This window comes from Hyperolius riggenbachi, chromosome 5 (genome assembly GCF_040937935.1).
Source record: "Hyperolius riggenbachi isolate aHypRig1 chromosome 5, aHypRig1.pri, whole genome shotgun sequence".
NCBI lineage: Eukaryota > Metazoa > Chordata > Amphibia > Anura > Hyperoliidae > Hyperolius > Hyperolius riggenbachi.
The window spans coordinates 402,336,168-402,352,137 of NC_090650.1; the positions used below are offsets into that span (position 1 = coordinate 402,336,168).

Consider the following 15,970-nt stretch of genomic DNA (forward strand, 5'->3'; position numbering starts at 1 on the left):
CTGATAGTGTGCTAAAACCCCTCCCACAGTGGGATGTCATGACCTTGGTCCTGACAGTTTGCTGTCTGTGAACCTCGATGCATTGTGGGAAATAACGGCTTTTGCAAGCAAGTATCTTCCTCTGTGCATAGAACTCTCAGTAACGGACATTCCACACAGATCACCTGAATATAAATCAGGAAGAGGAAAGATTTTACAAACACTGACTAACTAATCTATAAATAAATATTGTAAAAAATAAGCAATTTTATTGATTATGTTATTTTCACTACAGTCCCTCTTTAAATCTCTCTTTAATGCAACCACTTCATGCAAACTAATCCCACAATACCAAGCAAAATGTAATCTAACTTTGCTTGGCTTGAATATAAACCCCAGGTGGGTAAGATATGCTTCCCATGTTTTACTAATCTTTGCAGTTCCTCCATTATTGGCATTCAGGTTGGTGCTCCTCCCATTATAATGCCCTTTTATGTCAGTTATTGTGTGCTCCCATTATATCATTCCCCTTTATAAAGTTTTCACCTTTTTATCCCTCCACCTTTATAGTGCTACCAGTTGGGATATTCTCCTGTATTTTGTAACTCGTATCGGCCCTTCTTCCTGTTATAACCCCTCCTCCCCCATTATGATGCTGAAACCCATTAGAACACACATATGACCCTCAGCAAGGCAAAATGGTGGCAGATTGGGTGGGTTTAGGGCGTGGCAGCTGAATAGTTGTTCCAGTGATGAAAGCATAGGAAAATAAACCAAGAGTTTAAAGTGGTATTGTCATCTACCAAATCAAATTCCATTTACCGACTTTGGTTATTAGTGGTGTGCAGAAATTATGCCTATGCGTAATTATGCATCGTAATTTGCAATTACGCATCGTGATCGAAATGTGAAATTTGTGGATTACGGGTGTAAATGTAATTGCTAACCGTAATTACATATGTTAGCGTAATTTACATGTAATTTTGGCCTAAAATTGTTTTTTACGCAGGGAAACGCATTTTTCGCATTAAATATTTAAATATCAGCCGCCCATGTGCAGTGTACTGGCTGATGAACACAATTTTTTTTTAGCATACAAACTCATTTTTTGCATTGAATATATAACTAATAACTGCGCATGCACAGTACACTAGCGAATAGATGCAAATATTTTAAGTATTAGACGTGAATTGGGTGTAATTGTGTAATAGGCATAATTACGATTCAACAAACATAGTATGCTGTATGTAGTGTAATCGCAATTATGCAATGCGTATTTGCAAAAAATTAGGTGAAATTTTGCGTCATCCTAATTGACCCATTACGAGCACCACTAGTGTTTATTATATAGACTACATGCAGTCTGCCTTGCAAGCATTCCAACATAATCATAAATGTTTCTGCCTGGCTCTATTTTGGTACATTGCCGGGGAGAGGGAAGCGTGTTATCTCCCCTCCCGCATTCCTCTTCCTTACTAATTGGCTGAGGACAGTTCAGTGTGACACGAGGCTGAGAAGGGAAATACACCTCACCCCTCTGCAGAAGCTGCTGAAATATGATCTATGCTGTGCTCACATGTGTTTACAATGCAGTAAGGCAGAAGCAGTAAAGATGGAAAATGCCTGGAACACTTTTCTCTTTATTTGCTGTATAAAATTCACTGAAATCAAAACGTGGACAGTACAATACATATGTAATGTAAGTAGAACAATATATATATATATATATATATATATATATATATATATATATATATATATATATATATTTAGTTAGTGTGTGTGTGTGTGTGTGTTTTCCTGGGATAGTATGGCTGTCCCTGCTGCTTTAATGACTATTTGGGGGAAACAATCTCATTTTATCCGTGATACTGCTGTGTACTGAGTTTTCTGGATGCCTTTCTTTTGATTCTACTTTGTGGGGTTCGAAACGGTCTGGTGCTGTTATATTTTATCTTACAACACCTAAACGGAAATTGATGGACTTAAAGGAGTCATCGGGGAAAAATGGTAAAATAAATGGTACTTACCGGGGGCTCCCTCCAGCTCCAAGCTCCCAGGATGTCCCTCGCCGCAGCTCTGCAGGTCCCCGGCGATGGAGGACGCTCTGTACTGCGCCTGCGCAAGCGGCGCTGTCAATCATCGCCACGTGGGCCGGAGCGGACTGCGCAGGCGCAGTTGATTGTGTTGATTGTGTGTGTTGGATTTGATTATTGAATTATTTGGATATTTCCAATTGATTAGTTATTGTATCTAGGTGTGGGTGGTCACCTAAGGAAATATTATTAGCCACTTAAGCCCTCGGTCATTTTCACTTTATGCATCCGAGCAATGTTCACCTCCCATTCATTAGCCTATAACTTTATCACTACTTATCACAATGAACTGATCTATATCTTGTTTTTTTCCGCCGCCAATTAGGCTTTCTTTGGGTGGTACATTTTGCTGAGCGCTACCTTACTGTAAATGCATTTTAACAGTAAGAATAAGAAAAAAAACTGAAAAAATGCATTATTTCTCAGTTTTCGGCCATTATAGTTTTAAAATAATACATGCCTCCACAATTAAAACCCACGTATTGTATTTGCCCATTTGTCCCGGTTATTTCACCATTTAAATTATATCCCTATCACAATGTATAGCGACAATATTTTATTTGGAAATAAAAGAGCATTTTTTTCCGTTTTGCATCCATCACTATTTACAAGCTTATAAAAAAAAAAAAAAGAAATATTTCATCTTTACATGGATATTTAAAAAGTTTAGACCCTTTGGTAAATATTTATGTGGTTTTTTTTTAATTGCAATGGTTTTTTTTTCATTATTATTAAACATTTTATGTGGGTATTTTTGGGAGGGTGGGATGTAAATAGTATTTGATTTGGGGAAATATATGTGTATTTAAATTTTTTTTTTACTTTTAGATGTAGTTTTACTTTTTGATTCCTGGGCTAACGATCCGTGGCCGGGAGCGCGCGAGCGATCGGTGGCGGGAGCGCACATGTCCTCCTTGACGTAGAACTACGTCAAGGAGGACAAAGTGGTTAAAGCAGATCCAAACTCTTGCACAGCACACAATGAAAAGTCTTTATCTATACAGTATATATATATAAAATCGGATGTATGTGTGTATGTATGTGTGTATGTGCCGTGATCACTCGAAAACACCTTTACCGATTTAAATAAACTTGGTATAGAGATCCCTTACTACCTGGGATGATATGTTCTAGAGGTCTTGCAACCCCACCGGAACACCTGGGCGGAGCTACAACCAGCAAATCAGATTTCACCCATTCATGTCAATGGAAAAAATGGAAAAGGCTGCCATTCTCACAGTAATCAAGCCACAGTCCCCACACTTGGTGACCGAGGTTACAAATCCAGAAAAAGTGGGCAGAGCATAAAACAGCCAATCAATGTTCAGCCATTAATTTACAATGAGAAAATGTAAACTGCAACCATTCTTACACTGGTTATGGTACAGTTTTCAAACTTAGTACACTTGGTTGCTGGATAAAGAAGATTAAGATTCAGAATAGTTGGTGGAGCCTACAACAGCCAATACAATTCACCTATTGATTTTCAAGGAGGATATTTAAACTGTTGCCATTCTTCCACTGTTATTGGCAGAGGCTTCAAACTTACTACAGTCGGTCATTAAGTGACTGAGGTTCAAATTCACTTAAGGAGGCAGAGCCACAAACAGCCAATTAGATTTCCTTGGTAGATAAACTGCTTCCATTCACACATTTTTGATGCCAGGAACCCGGAAGCTCACAAACTTGGTCATTGAGTGACTGTGTGTCAGTTACAAAAAGTGGGTGGAGCCAAAAACACATTTCACTGGGAAAATATAAACTGCAGCCATTCTTACCCTGTTAATGGCAGGGTTCTCAAACTTTGCACAGTTGGTCACTGGGTGAGTGGGATTAATATTCAGGAAAATGGGTGGAGCCTACAACAGCCAATCAAAATTCACCTGTTGATTTACAAGGGGAATATTTAAATTGCTGCCATTCTTACACTGTTAATAGCAGATGCCTTAAACCTGGTACAGTTGGTCACTGGGTGACTGGGGTTCAAATTCAGAAAGGGGGTGGAGCTACAAACAGCCAATCAGATTTGTTTAATTTCAATGGGAATATACAAATTATTGATACCAAGGACCCCAAAGCTCATAAACATGGTAATTGAATGACTGTATGTCAAGGTTAGAAAGAGGCACCAACATTTACATTTTTTTTACATGGGAAAATATAAGCTGCAACCTTTCTTACACTGTTAATGGCAGGGTTCTCAAACTTGACACAGCTGGCCACAGGGTGACTGGATTTAATATTCAGAAATGTGGGTGGAGCCTTCAACAGCCAATCAAAATTCACTTATTGATTTTCAAGGGGAATAGTTACATTTCTATAGTTACATTGCTACCATTCTTACACTGTTAATGGCAGAGGACTCAAACCTGATACAGTCAGTCATTGGGTGACTGGGATCCAATTTCACTAAAGGGGTGGGGCCACAAACAGCCAATCAGATTTGTTAGATTGATTTCAGCCATTCTGTTATTGGCAGGGTTCTCAAACTTGACACAGGTGGTCACTGGATGACTGGGATTATTATTCAGGAAAGTGGGTGGACCCTACAACAGCCAATCAAGATTCACCTACTGATTTTCAAGGGGAATATTTACATTGCTGCTATTCTTACACTCTTAATGGCAGAGGCCTCAAATCTGGTACAGTCAGTCACTGGGAGTTTCAATTCTGAAATGGCGGGCGGGCCAAAAACAGCCAATCACATTTGTTTAATTTCAATGGGAAAATGCAGCTTACTGATGCCAAGGACCCCAAAGCTCATAAACTGTCAAAACAGTGGGAGGAGCCAAAAACAACCAACTTTTTACAAGGGAAAATATAAACTGCAGCCATTCTTGCACTGTTAATGGCAGGGTTCTCAAACGTGACACAGTTGGTCACTGGGTGACTGGGATTAATATTCAGAAAGTGGATGGAGCCTACAATATCCAATCAAAATTCACCTATCGATTTTCAAGGGGAATATTGAAACTGCTGCCATTCTTATTTATTTATTTTATTATATTTATAAAGCACCAACATATTACGCAGAGCTGGACATTAGTTAAGGTTACAGACAATATTTAGGGGTGACATACAGCAATAAGACAATACAAGAATACATGCAAACCAGATTACGCAGCACAGTATGAGTACAGGTGATGCTTAGTCAGTCACTGGATGGGAGCATGGAGATTAGGCAACTCGAGTTCACTCGAGCCGGTATTGGCTCCTTGGGGGAGCGCCTGGGCGAGTGGGTGGATGCACATCTCCAGCCCTTAGTGGCGAGACTTCCGGGTTACCTTCAAGACACTAGGCATGTTCTCTCCAGTCTCAACAGCTTTAGGTGGAATCGTGACTTTAGGTGGGTGACCTTGGATGTCACCGCACTATATTCCTCGATTCCTCATGCACTAGCTTTAAAAGCATTAGATTTTCATCTAACCACATATTCTACTTTTGACTCTTCACTTCAATCCTTTTTACTTTTAGCGGTTGAGTACCTTCTCACGCACAACTTTTTCGTCTTTGATTCCCAATTTTATCTCCAGAAGTGCGGAGCTTCCATGGGGGCAAAATTTTCCCCCTCACTGGCCAACCTATATATGGGCTGGTGGGAGGAGCTCCGCATTTTTGGAGATGAAAATCCTTTTGCCTCCCATATTTGTTGGTATGGCAGATATATAGACGACTTGTTGCTGGTGTGGGAGGGTCCTCCCGACATTTTGGATTCTTTTTTGCACTATCTAAATAATAATCAACTAAATTTGATTTTTACCATGAATACTCATGCCACTTCGATAGATTATTTAGATCTTACTCTGATAGGAGATCATGTATCACACACGGTCTCTACCTGCACTTTTCGGAAACCCACATCGGGTAATTCTATCCTTTTAGCCAACTCCTGTCACCCTTTACACACAATTAATGCTATACCGACGGGTGAATTTGTTAGAGCAATTCGTAATTGCTCCACTACGGAGGGTGCTGAGAGGGAGTGCAATTTGATTGAAGGTAGGCTGAAACAAAGAGGATATACACAAAAGCATCTGAAGACTAGCCGCAATAAGGTGGCCAAAAGATCCAGAGCTGAATTTCTGGATAATAATAAGGTCAGACAAAAACGAACAGGGAAGGGTGCTGCCACGTTTGTGACAGAGTATAGTTTAGAGTACAAAAATATTGTTGACACTATTAAAAAGTACCTTCCGGTTTTACATTCAGACAAAAAGCTTAAGAAGGTTTTAGACGCAGGGTGCCACTTTTCATCACGTAGAGCACGCACCTTGGGGTCTCTCTTGTCCCCTAGCCTTTTTAAGTCTTCGGCCTCAACCTGCACCCCGACTTGGTTAAGAACAGTAGGATCTTATCCCTGTGGTTTTGTCACATGTCATTACTGTAAGTGTCATCAGAAGGGCACTTCTATTTTCTCATATACAGCTAACAGGTTTTTTCCTATTTCGCAATATATCAATTGTGATACCAAACACACAATTTATGTCATCACGTGCACCAGCTGTCGCATCCAGTATGTGGGGTGCACCACCCGCAATCTTCGTGCGAGGATAGGTGAACACTACTGCGCGACAAGCTGGAACACTTTTAAAAAGTCAGCTGTTTCTAAACACTTTGAGAACTGCCACAATGGCAATATGACTTCCTTTAGATTCCAGGGAGTGGAAAGAGTGGTCACCCCTTTTAGAGGAGGTGACCACCAGCGGCTTCTCCTCAAACGAGAGGCCTTCTGGATCCATCGCATGGGTACCCGCTCCCCTGATGGTTTAAACACCCGTTGGGATATCAGTTTAATATATGACAGTTAAGAAAAAATGGCTGTATTTCTTTCTTTCAGTTGCCAGTCTTTTTATCACTAGCACTATTTGTATCTAATTTTAACATTTATATGTTTTTATGAATTTTGCTACATTTTTGCAATCTGTTATGATGTACCTTTTCTACGTGATTATGTAGTTTGTCTCTCATTGCAATATGTATGTTGTTCTCTTTAAGAGGTTGGCTTTTTCAGGTCGTTTAGGCGGGGGGGCTTTTCCCCTCCCTCTTCTTCCTGCTATAAAGTTCCCGCCTCTTTTAGTTTTTGTATGACTATGATTAAGGGCAGATCCTGAGCCCGATACGCGTCAGTCATTTCCTTGCTCTTATGTGTGTCAGTTTTGTGGCCTTTCCAATAAAGAATACCAGCTTTTACAAACTTCGCTGTGGCTGCGGATCCTTTCCTGTTGGTTCTGCTTTTGGCGTGGCTTGCCTGGTCCTGCACCGGTGGAGTTTCCTGCATTGGGGGTTTCAGAGCGTTTGGCTTCTCCATTTTTTTAGATCCATAGGATGGGTGTACGGTGATGGAGGTACATGAACAGGTAGGAGACACAAGGAGAAGGACCCTGCCCAAAGGCTTACAATCAAGAGGGAGAGGTAGGGACACAAAGGTTAGGGGACCAGAGTTCAGCTGCTGGTTTAGAGCAGTGAGGGGTGGTAGTCCTAAGTGAACAGGTGAGTTTTCAGAGCCTACTTGAAGATGTTGAAGGAGGGGGCAGCCCTAATGGATGAAGGTAGGAAGTTCCATAGTGTTGGAGCAGCAATTGAGACACTTAGGCTGTTAATGGCAGAGGACTCAAACCTGCTACAGTCGGTCATTAAGTGACTGGGGTTCAAATTCACTAAAGGGGGTAGCCGCAAACAGCCAATCAGATTTCTTTGCTGGAACTAAACTGCTTCCAGTCACACAACTTTTATGCCAGGAACGCAAAAGTTCACTAACTTGGTCATTGAGCGACTGTGTGTCAAGGTTACAAAAAGTGGGTGGCGTAAAAAACAAATTTCCCTGGGAAAATGTAAACTTCAGCCCTTCTTTACTGTTAATGGCAGGGTTCTCAAACTTTACACAGTTGGTTACTGGGTGACTGGGTTAAATATTCAGAACATTGGGTGGAGCCTAAAAAAGTCAATCAAAATTCACCTGTGTATTTTCAAGGGGAATATTAAAATTGCTGCCATTCTTGGACTGTTAATGGTACAAGTCTCAAACCTGGTACAGTTGGTCATTGGGTCACTGGGATTCAAATTCAGAAAAGGGGCAGAGCCACAAACAGCCAATCAGATTTGTTTCATTTCAATGCAAATTATTGATGCCAAAGACCGTAAAGCTCACAAACTTAGTCATTGAGTGTTAATGTGCTAGAAAAAGTGGGCAGAGCCGACAGTAGCCAAATACATACCCGGGCAACGCCAGGTCATCCGCTAGTTCCACATAAAGTTGCTGAAGAAATTCAACCTGTCTAATTAGTTTTTCTTTTATTCTGTTGTGGTTAACCTTTTAGAGGAGAGAGGACGTTCTGAGTTTCATTACACTTTAATAATCACATTGTATGATGGCTTTCTTCTTATTCCTAGAACTCTCTAATTGTGGGAAGCACCCCCAACTTCGACTGCAGTGATGTTCTCACTTCTAGTGACCCCAACATTGCACCTACTGCCCAGCATCGCAGCCACAGGCCTCTGACAGGTACTGTCCTGTTCTGCAAATGTATAAAGCATAAAAGGAAGATGTTGGCATGACATAAATCTATGATGATAAAAATAATAAGAGAAAGTTTTGGGTGCACATAATGTAGATGTCTTTTGTGAACTTTTTTCTTTTTTCAGTTTTGAATAGAGTTGGGAATGGAAACAACCCATTTGTTTGTTTGTCTGTTTTTGATGTCTGGGATCCAGTTTATGCAATTTCTCCTCACTGCCTGTTTCAGTGGAATAGGGATTGATTCAAAATGATTGGAGTTAGCAGCACACCATGTGCATATAATCCCCCTGTGAATTATTTGTGCATAGTACTGTGTGTAAGTATGATTCATCAAAACTCTGCAAGGAGCTGGTAACAGAGAAAAACTCTGCCAGCAAAGGGGGGTTCCCCTACACTATTCACCAGCATCTATAGCCGTCAGCAGTGAGAAGGGATGCCTTGATATAGCATGTGCATGGATAATTCGACAAATGGATGAGCGTACCAAGAGGGGTGGTGCTAATGTTTTTTTTTTCAAGTTTGTCAGCATCCAGGGCTAAATTTTCTCATTGGCTGCTGGGATAGTGATTTGATAGGCGTATAGAATAAGGAAAGCTACTGTTCACATATTTTTATGTGGGAATTTGAAATACTGATTGATAACAGGCATGTTTTTAATGTACAGTGCTGGGTGCTAGTAACTGACTCACTTTCAGCTATGTACAGAAGCCTCTTACTTGTACATTACAAGGGCAAAGTCCCCAGACTTGGCAACTAACACGGGGTACTTATTATTGGGGTCCTAGGAAAGATGTTTTTGCCCACCGCTGAGGGTTACCTACACTCCCTTCAGGCCCTAGGCAACAGCTAGGATTGCCTTGTGGATGAGCAAAAGGGTTCCCGTTTGTATTTAGATTTTTTACTATGTAATAGAGTAATAATAGATTGGGGAGAACTTCATATCTCCTAAACATTTTCATAGATACAAGACATGACTTTGTGTGTTGATCTGTCAGGTGGGAGAAGCGGCATCTCCTGGCCAACCTTTGCCTCTGGACATAACTTGGCACCGGTGTATCCTCTTGCAGGACTGAAGAATTACAATGCCATAAGTGGTCTAATGACAGTGACTGGTAAGTTTCGCATACATGTGGTTACTCTTACCTTGTTCTACACCTTTCATAATAAATGGCTATTGACCATAGCTTGTAGACCTTTCCAACTATTTCAGCCTGAAAACACACTTTTCTTTCCAGATACAACATTTGTGAACTTCAGAAACGTTTGTTCCGGGGAGGCCAATGTGATCTTCATGACCAACCCGGAGAACGAGGACTTGCAACATCCTATTCAGGTCTCCAGGATAACATTAGTGGGCAGTGCTGAGGACCGGAAAATCTTCATCCATCGTCCAGACGTAACGTAAGTTTTTCTGTTTGTTGATAAAATTCCCTATTATTTCTTTTTGGTACCACCAGTTTCATGAAGGACAATGGAATGTCTTAAAGCATGGACTTTCACTAAACCAGGTTCTTGAGGTTCTTGTAGACATACACATAGGTAGGGTCTTATCAGTGTCAGTGATATGCAGCTTCACTATGGTGGCCTCTGGCTCTGCTTGCCAGAATAAATGAACGACTCCTTTTCCAGATGTACAAATGGCCCACAATGACCTTGACAGATAGAATATTGGATATCGCCAATCCTGAGTCACAACGGTAGTAACTTTAGGAGAATTGGTTAATGGAAACTATTTAGTCGAAGAAACATTTCTCAGTTTAATTTTATAAGCTGTAAAGATTAACATTTATTCAGCCTCATTACTTTTTTTGTGTACATATAAAATTCAAGTGTTCCACAATGTTCCTAATGCAAGTAAGGTGAGTTTCGGTGTTAGCCGTGTAGGGTAGATCCGAAGACATACTTCAGCAAAAGCCGATTTAGCTAAAACATTGCTTAAAACCGAAACTAATAGGTCCAATTTAATACAAATCATCAATCTTTTAAAAAAGATTGTTTTTATAACCATGCATGTGTGCACCACAATGACTTATTCACCTACTAAGGTGAACCTGTGGAGCCCAGGTATAGGTTGCAAGGAAGACCATAATGTTGATATCTGAGTATAGATTGTTTTTGTGATCTGCAGGTTCTCTAGCCTTTATATTGGTTTCAAGATATCTTACTAGAGTAGAAGGCAACATGTCTGAAGATACTCATTTAGGCAGTTATTGGTATTTCATGAAAACAATAAGGCAGTGTTGATTGGCCTTTAAAAATAAGTTAGTAAGTGGATGCTGTATCTCTGGGGATAGTTCACTGAGGTTGGAGGACTCTTGAGGACATCAGTGGTTGAATGGACCTGGAACGGATTTTTGTAAACTGTCTGCTACTCGGTGGCCAGTGTTTTCAGCTTGCACCTGATTTATAATGTAGTGCAATAGGTGGATTATAAAAGGTTCGAGCCAATTTTTACAGCTTGATTGGTTTGCGCTCAAGCACTCGGCTATAACATAGCTGATGTCACCAACCAGGGGATTTATTGACCACATGAGTATTTTAGAATGTGGGTCCTTAGTTTAAGTGCTGGCCTTCAGTTGTTTTATAGCCAAAGTGCCTTCAGCTCCGGGTGCTTGGACTCTTGCAATAAGGTGAGTATTTGCTGGTATTACCTCCCTTCCACTTGAACTACATTATAAATATAAGTGCAAGTTCATTATTAAAACCCTTTATAAATATCTTGATAACCTTCTGCATAAGGAATAAGGAGAACGTAGAATGTAGAGGAGCAATTTACAAACAAGGAGAAGAGAGTGAACACTTTCCAAGCAGAGATCCGCATACACTGACACTAGTAGGCATAGCCTGTGCTGTATACATTGACATGCCTGTATTATAAAACTGGAGTAAAAAACGTGACGCAACCACAATTATTCTTGCTTGTTAGATAATGTATTCTTAACATTTTAAATGTTTACCTATATGTCTAAGTTTCTTTTTTTTTTTTATCCTTTTAAAATAGAAAAGTGACCCCATCAGCCTGTGTGGACATGGACTGCGACGCAAAGAAGAAGTCCCTCCTGAAAGATCTGGATGGCTCGTTCCTGGGGCAGATCGGCGCGGTGGTACCACAGTCAGAATATCAGTGGGATGGAGACACGCGGGACGGCGTGGGGGATTACCGGATTCCAAAGGTGATGCTGACCCGCCTGAATGGAAGCCGAATACCTGTAGCTGAAATTGCTCCAAACAAAGGTAACTCTCTGCACTGCAGAATGGAAATATGTGTGATAATCAACCACTAGGCTGGAATTATGCATAGTGTCCAATTAAAGTACCTCTGAACTAGGGACAAAAAAAATGAATGAAGCCCATGGCGGACTATATTAACTCTTCCTTAGTGTCCTGGTGCTGCTTGTTGTCCTCAGGCTTGCATCGCTAGATACCAAAGTGTACCCGAGGTGACGTGACATGATGAGATAATTTTTACATGATGAGATAAACATGTATTTGTACAGTGCAAAACATATTACAGTAGAATCACTTTTATAGTAGACTCCAAGGGACCAGGAAAAGGAGTTTACTATATCAGAAGTTTACTATATCAGAATTGGTCATACATTGTATATTAATACAGATGCATTTACTGGGACCTGAGGACCAAGTTAACTATATCCAGAAGTTTACTATATCAGAATTTACTATGAATTTCTACTGTAATAACCAGGCTGTTTTACTTGTTTTGTTTTGCTGCCTGAAAAAATTACATTTTAGGCATGGAAGTGACAGCTCCTGTCTTGTCGGTACCTTGTCAGGAACATAGTAAACATCACTGATAAGCAAATTACAGCCATAACAGTTCTCCTAGCAGAATACAACTTCTGAGAGCAGCCGGGAGATAGAAAAGGGTCAATAGTTCATGTATTTTCATTTAGGACACTAAATAGGCTGTCACTGAGCAGAGACAACAAAACATTCAATCTACTTTGTAAATGTTTAAATATAAAATAAAACCATGGGATATCTAAAAAAAAAGTCATTTTTAGGAGTAGGATTATAAATATTATTATTTATCTCATCAGCTTATGTTTACCTCAGGTTCATTTTAAATAAGATTTCAGGAAGAAAACTGGTTGAAAATATTATATTTCATCTGTATACTGTACGTCAGTCTTCTTTTGTAGTCTTCTGTCTGTAATACATTTTTCTCTTTTTTTTTCTTTTTATATCCTTCTGTTATACAAAATCGGTGACATACTTAAATTTTCTAGCGTGGCTTCTCATTGGTCCATTCCCACCAAGCAACCTTATTGGTCCATATGGGAATGATCACAACAAAATTTAAGTAAAGAACACAATCAAAATTGCCCCAAAAATTCCCTTTCAAGTAAACCTGTTGGCAGACCTAGACCAATAGGGATGCTTGGTGGGAAATAAAAAGATAACATACAGTGAAGCTGATTTGAATTTCCTAATACAGGCTTATTAGAATTTTTCCACCAAGATTATGAACATTTAATATTATATAATAAATATAATAATTGAAGGGGAGGTCCGGGGACTAAGGGAGCCCGGCAGTATGGCAGTGGAAGCAGCATACATTACCTGTTGTCATTGGAGCTACCGAGTTGCCGTCTTTAGTTCTCTCTTCAGCTGCGTTGTAGAGTTGAATTCCTTGCATCTCTTGGGGCACGTCATGTGACACGCAGGAACGGGTGCCGCAAGTATCTAGACTGTGCAACGTGGCAGCAGAGAGGAGTGGCGTGGACGTGTCACTAGCTCCCCTGACAGGTAATATACGCTGCATCTGCTGCGATGCTTTGCTCACTCTGCGGGGGACGCGGGCGAATAGTATACATGCCAGTGAAAGGGGGGCCAGCGACAATTTTGATAGGGGGGGAGAAATGGTTTCGCAGGGGGCACAGCTGGCTCAGTCTTGCTGGAGAGCCCGCCAGGTCCTTAGTTACGCCCCCGATACAGACTGAATGATGATGAGCTAATAGTAGGATGTTTACACCCCCCTCCCCCCCAATCTGGATTCTCTGTCTGTCTTGTATAACGCCACTTCCTCTTCCTGTTTGCCATGCAGGAATCATCAGGGACAGCTCCTGTGTCTACATGTCTTCCTGGGAAGCCTATAAATGTTTTGGTCTGAACTATGAGATGCTGGTTATTGAAAGTCTGGACAGTGATACAGAGACCAGGCGTCTCTCCCCTGTGGCCGTGCTGGCTAAAGGAGATGGCTATGTAGACCTTCTTAATGGTATGTATATCACTCCCTGATTTCATGTCAAAGGCCTTTCTGTACCCACACAGCTAAAGCCCTGAAGCAGTAGAATGGTGGTGATATGAAAGATGAATAATAATTCATGTTTTTTTTCTCACATGCTTACACTGTGTATCCTGCTCCTACGTTACCCAGACTTCCTGTTGAGAACCCACAGGCACAGCCAATCATTCCTCTGGTCTTTGACACACCCTCTCTTGTTGTAAGGCTTTGTTGGGGCACCACACAACGTATTAATCTAATGCACAAGCAATCTGCGCCTCAACTCGTGTGAATGTGAATAACAGCGGCACTCAGTCAATAATTTGGGTGCTGTCAAAAGATGGAGCCCAAATTAAAATAAAAACAGCATAATTCAGTGGCCAGCCATAGCTGGCAGCCAAATTACATCTTTGCCCTGAGTTCATGGTGGCCTAAAGGGGGAATAGCAATAAACGCCACCGGGACTTTTGCAGGAGCAGAGTGAGCCCTTTTTTTGTCTTCGCCCTGCGCCCAAATTTCCAGTTGCCTTAATTCGATGTACACGCTGCAACTACCAATTAACCACCTCCGAACCGCCTAACGCGGGAATGTGTCAAGTACTGGGGCCGGGTTTAACAGGAGATTGCAGGCGCATCTTCGCTTGAATGACAGAGCTCCGGTCCGTCATCAGTCTGCCAGCGGAGATCACCGCTTGGAGACTGATAGGCAGCAAAACTGCAGTATATTTACATTGTACAGCGCTGCCATCTATGTCACCACCGTACTGGGGACAGCCGTGTCACTTATGCCTTGGTTGGTGGGGGGAGGGAGAGAGGGCATGAAAAAACAATATTTATAAAAAAAAAAAAAAAATAAACAGATACAGAAATATACAGAAATATAAAAACAAACAAACATTCCCGGAGTGATCAGAGCCTACCAACAGAAAGCTCTGTTGGTGGGCAGAAAAGGTGTGTGTGTGTGTGTGTGGGGGGGGGGGGGAATCACTTGTGTACGGAGTTGTCCGGCCCTGCAGTAAGCGTTTAAATTTGCAGTGGCCTGAATTGTAAAAAATAGCCTGGTCACTAGGAGTGTGTAAACCTATGGTCCTGAAGTGGTTGAAACTTATGATATGATGAATTGTATGTGTAGTACGGATGATTAACCACTTCACCACTGAGGGGTTTTACCCCTTGAACACCAGAGCAATTTTCACCTTTCAGCGCTCCTTCCATTAATTTGTCTATAACTTTATTATTATTTATCCCAATGAAATGAACCATATCTTGTTTTTTTCGCCACCAATTCGGCTTTCTTTAGGTGGGACATTATGCCAAGAATTATTTTATTCTAAATGTGTTTTAATGGGAAAATAGGAAAAAATGTGGGAAAAAATTATTACTTTTCAGTTTTCGGCCATTATAGTTTTTAAATAAAGCATGCTACTGTAATTAAAACCCATGAAATGTATTCAACCATTTGTCCCGGTTATAAAACCATTTAAATAATGTCCCTATCACAATGTTTGGCGACAATATTTTATTTGGAAATAAAGGTGCATTTTTTCAGTTTTGCATCCATCCCTAATTACAAGCCCGCAGTTTATAAAGTAACAGTGTTATACCCTCTTGACATAAATATTTAAAAAATTCAGTCCCTAAGGTAACTATTTATGTTTTTTTTTTTTATTGTATTTTTTTTTTTTAACTACAAAAAAAAATAAAAAAATTGGGGAGTGTGGGAGGTAATGAGTTAATTTATTGTGTAAATGTAATGTTTGTTTATGTAAAATGCTTTTAGGGTGTAGTTTACTATTTGGCCACAAGATGGCCACAGTGTGTTTGTTTACATGTGACCTGTAAGCGTCCTTCCGGACGCTTACAGGAAGCAGTAGGAGGCTGGGAGAATCACTATGATCGCGCTGTTTCTAATAGAAGCAGCGCGATCATTGCGGGGGCTTAGATCAACGAACGGGAATGGATTTTCCCGTTCATTGATCTCCGTGCGAGCAGGCGACGGCGTGCACGAGCGGCGTGTGCGTGCGCACGAGCAGCGGGAGCGCGGACAGCGGCGGTAGCGCGGAAGGTACGGATTTCTCCGTCCCTGGTTTTTTAGGGGGGAAAAAAGGGACGGAGAAATCCGTACCGCGGG

General features: G+C 40.9%; 1 protein-coding gene across 1 annotated transcript in view; it reads left to right on the forward strand.

The window, feature by feature from the left end:
* The window catches only part of LOC137519142 (fibrocystin-L-like), a 249,726-nt gene that overhangs the window by 204,730 nt on the left and 29,026 nt on the right, over positions 1-15,970 (forward strand). Inside the window, exons 45-49 of the mRNA XM_068237924.1 lie at positions 8,466-8,577; positions 9,588-9,704; positions 9,828-9,993; positions 11,594-11,826; positions 13,661-13,834. Coding sequence (XP_068094025.1) covers positions 8,466-8,577; positions 9,588-9,704; positions 9,828-9,993; positions 11,594-11,826; positions 13,661-13,834 — 802 coding nt within the window. The remainder of the gene's footprint in view (positions 1-8,465; positions 8,578-9,587; positions 9,705-9,827; positions 9,994-11,593; positions 11,827-13,660; positions 13,835-15,970) is intronic.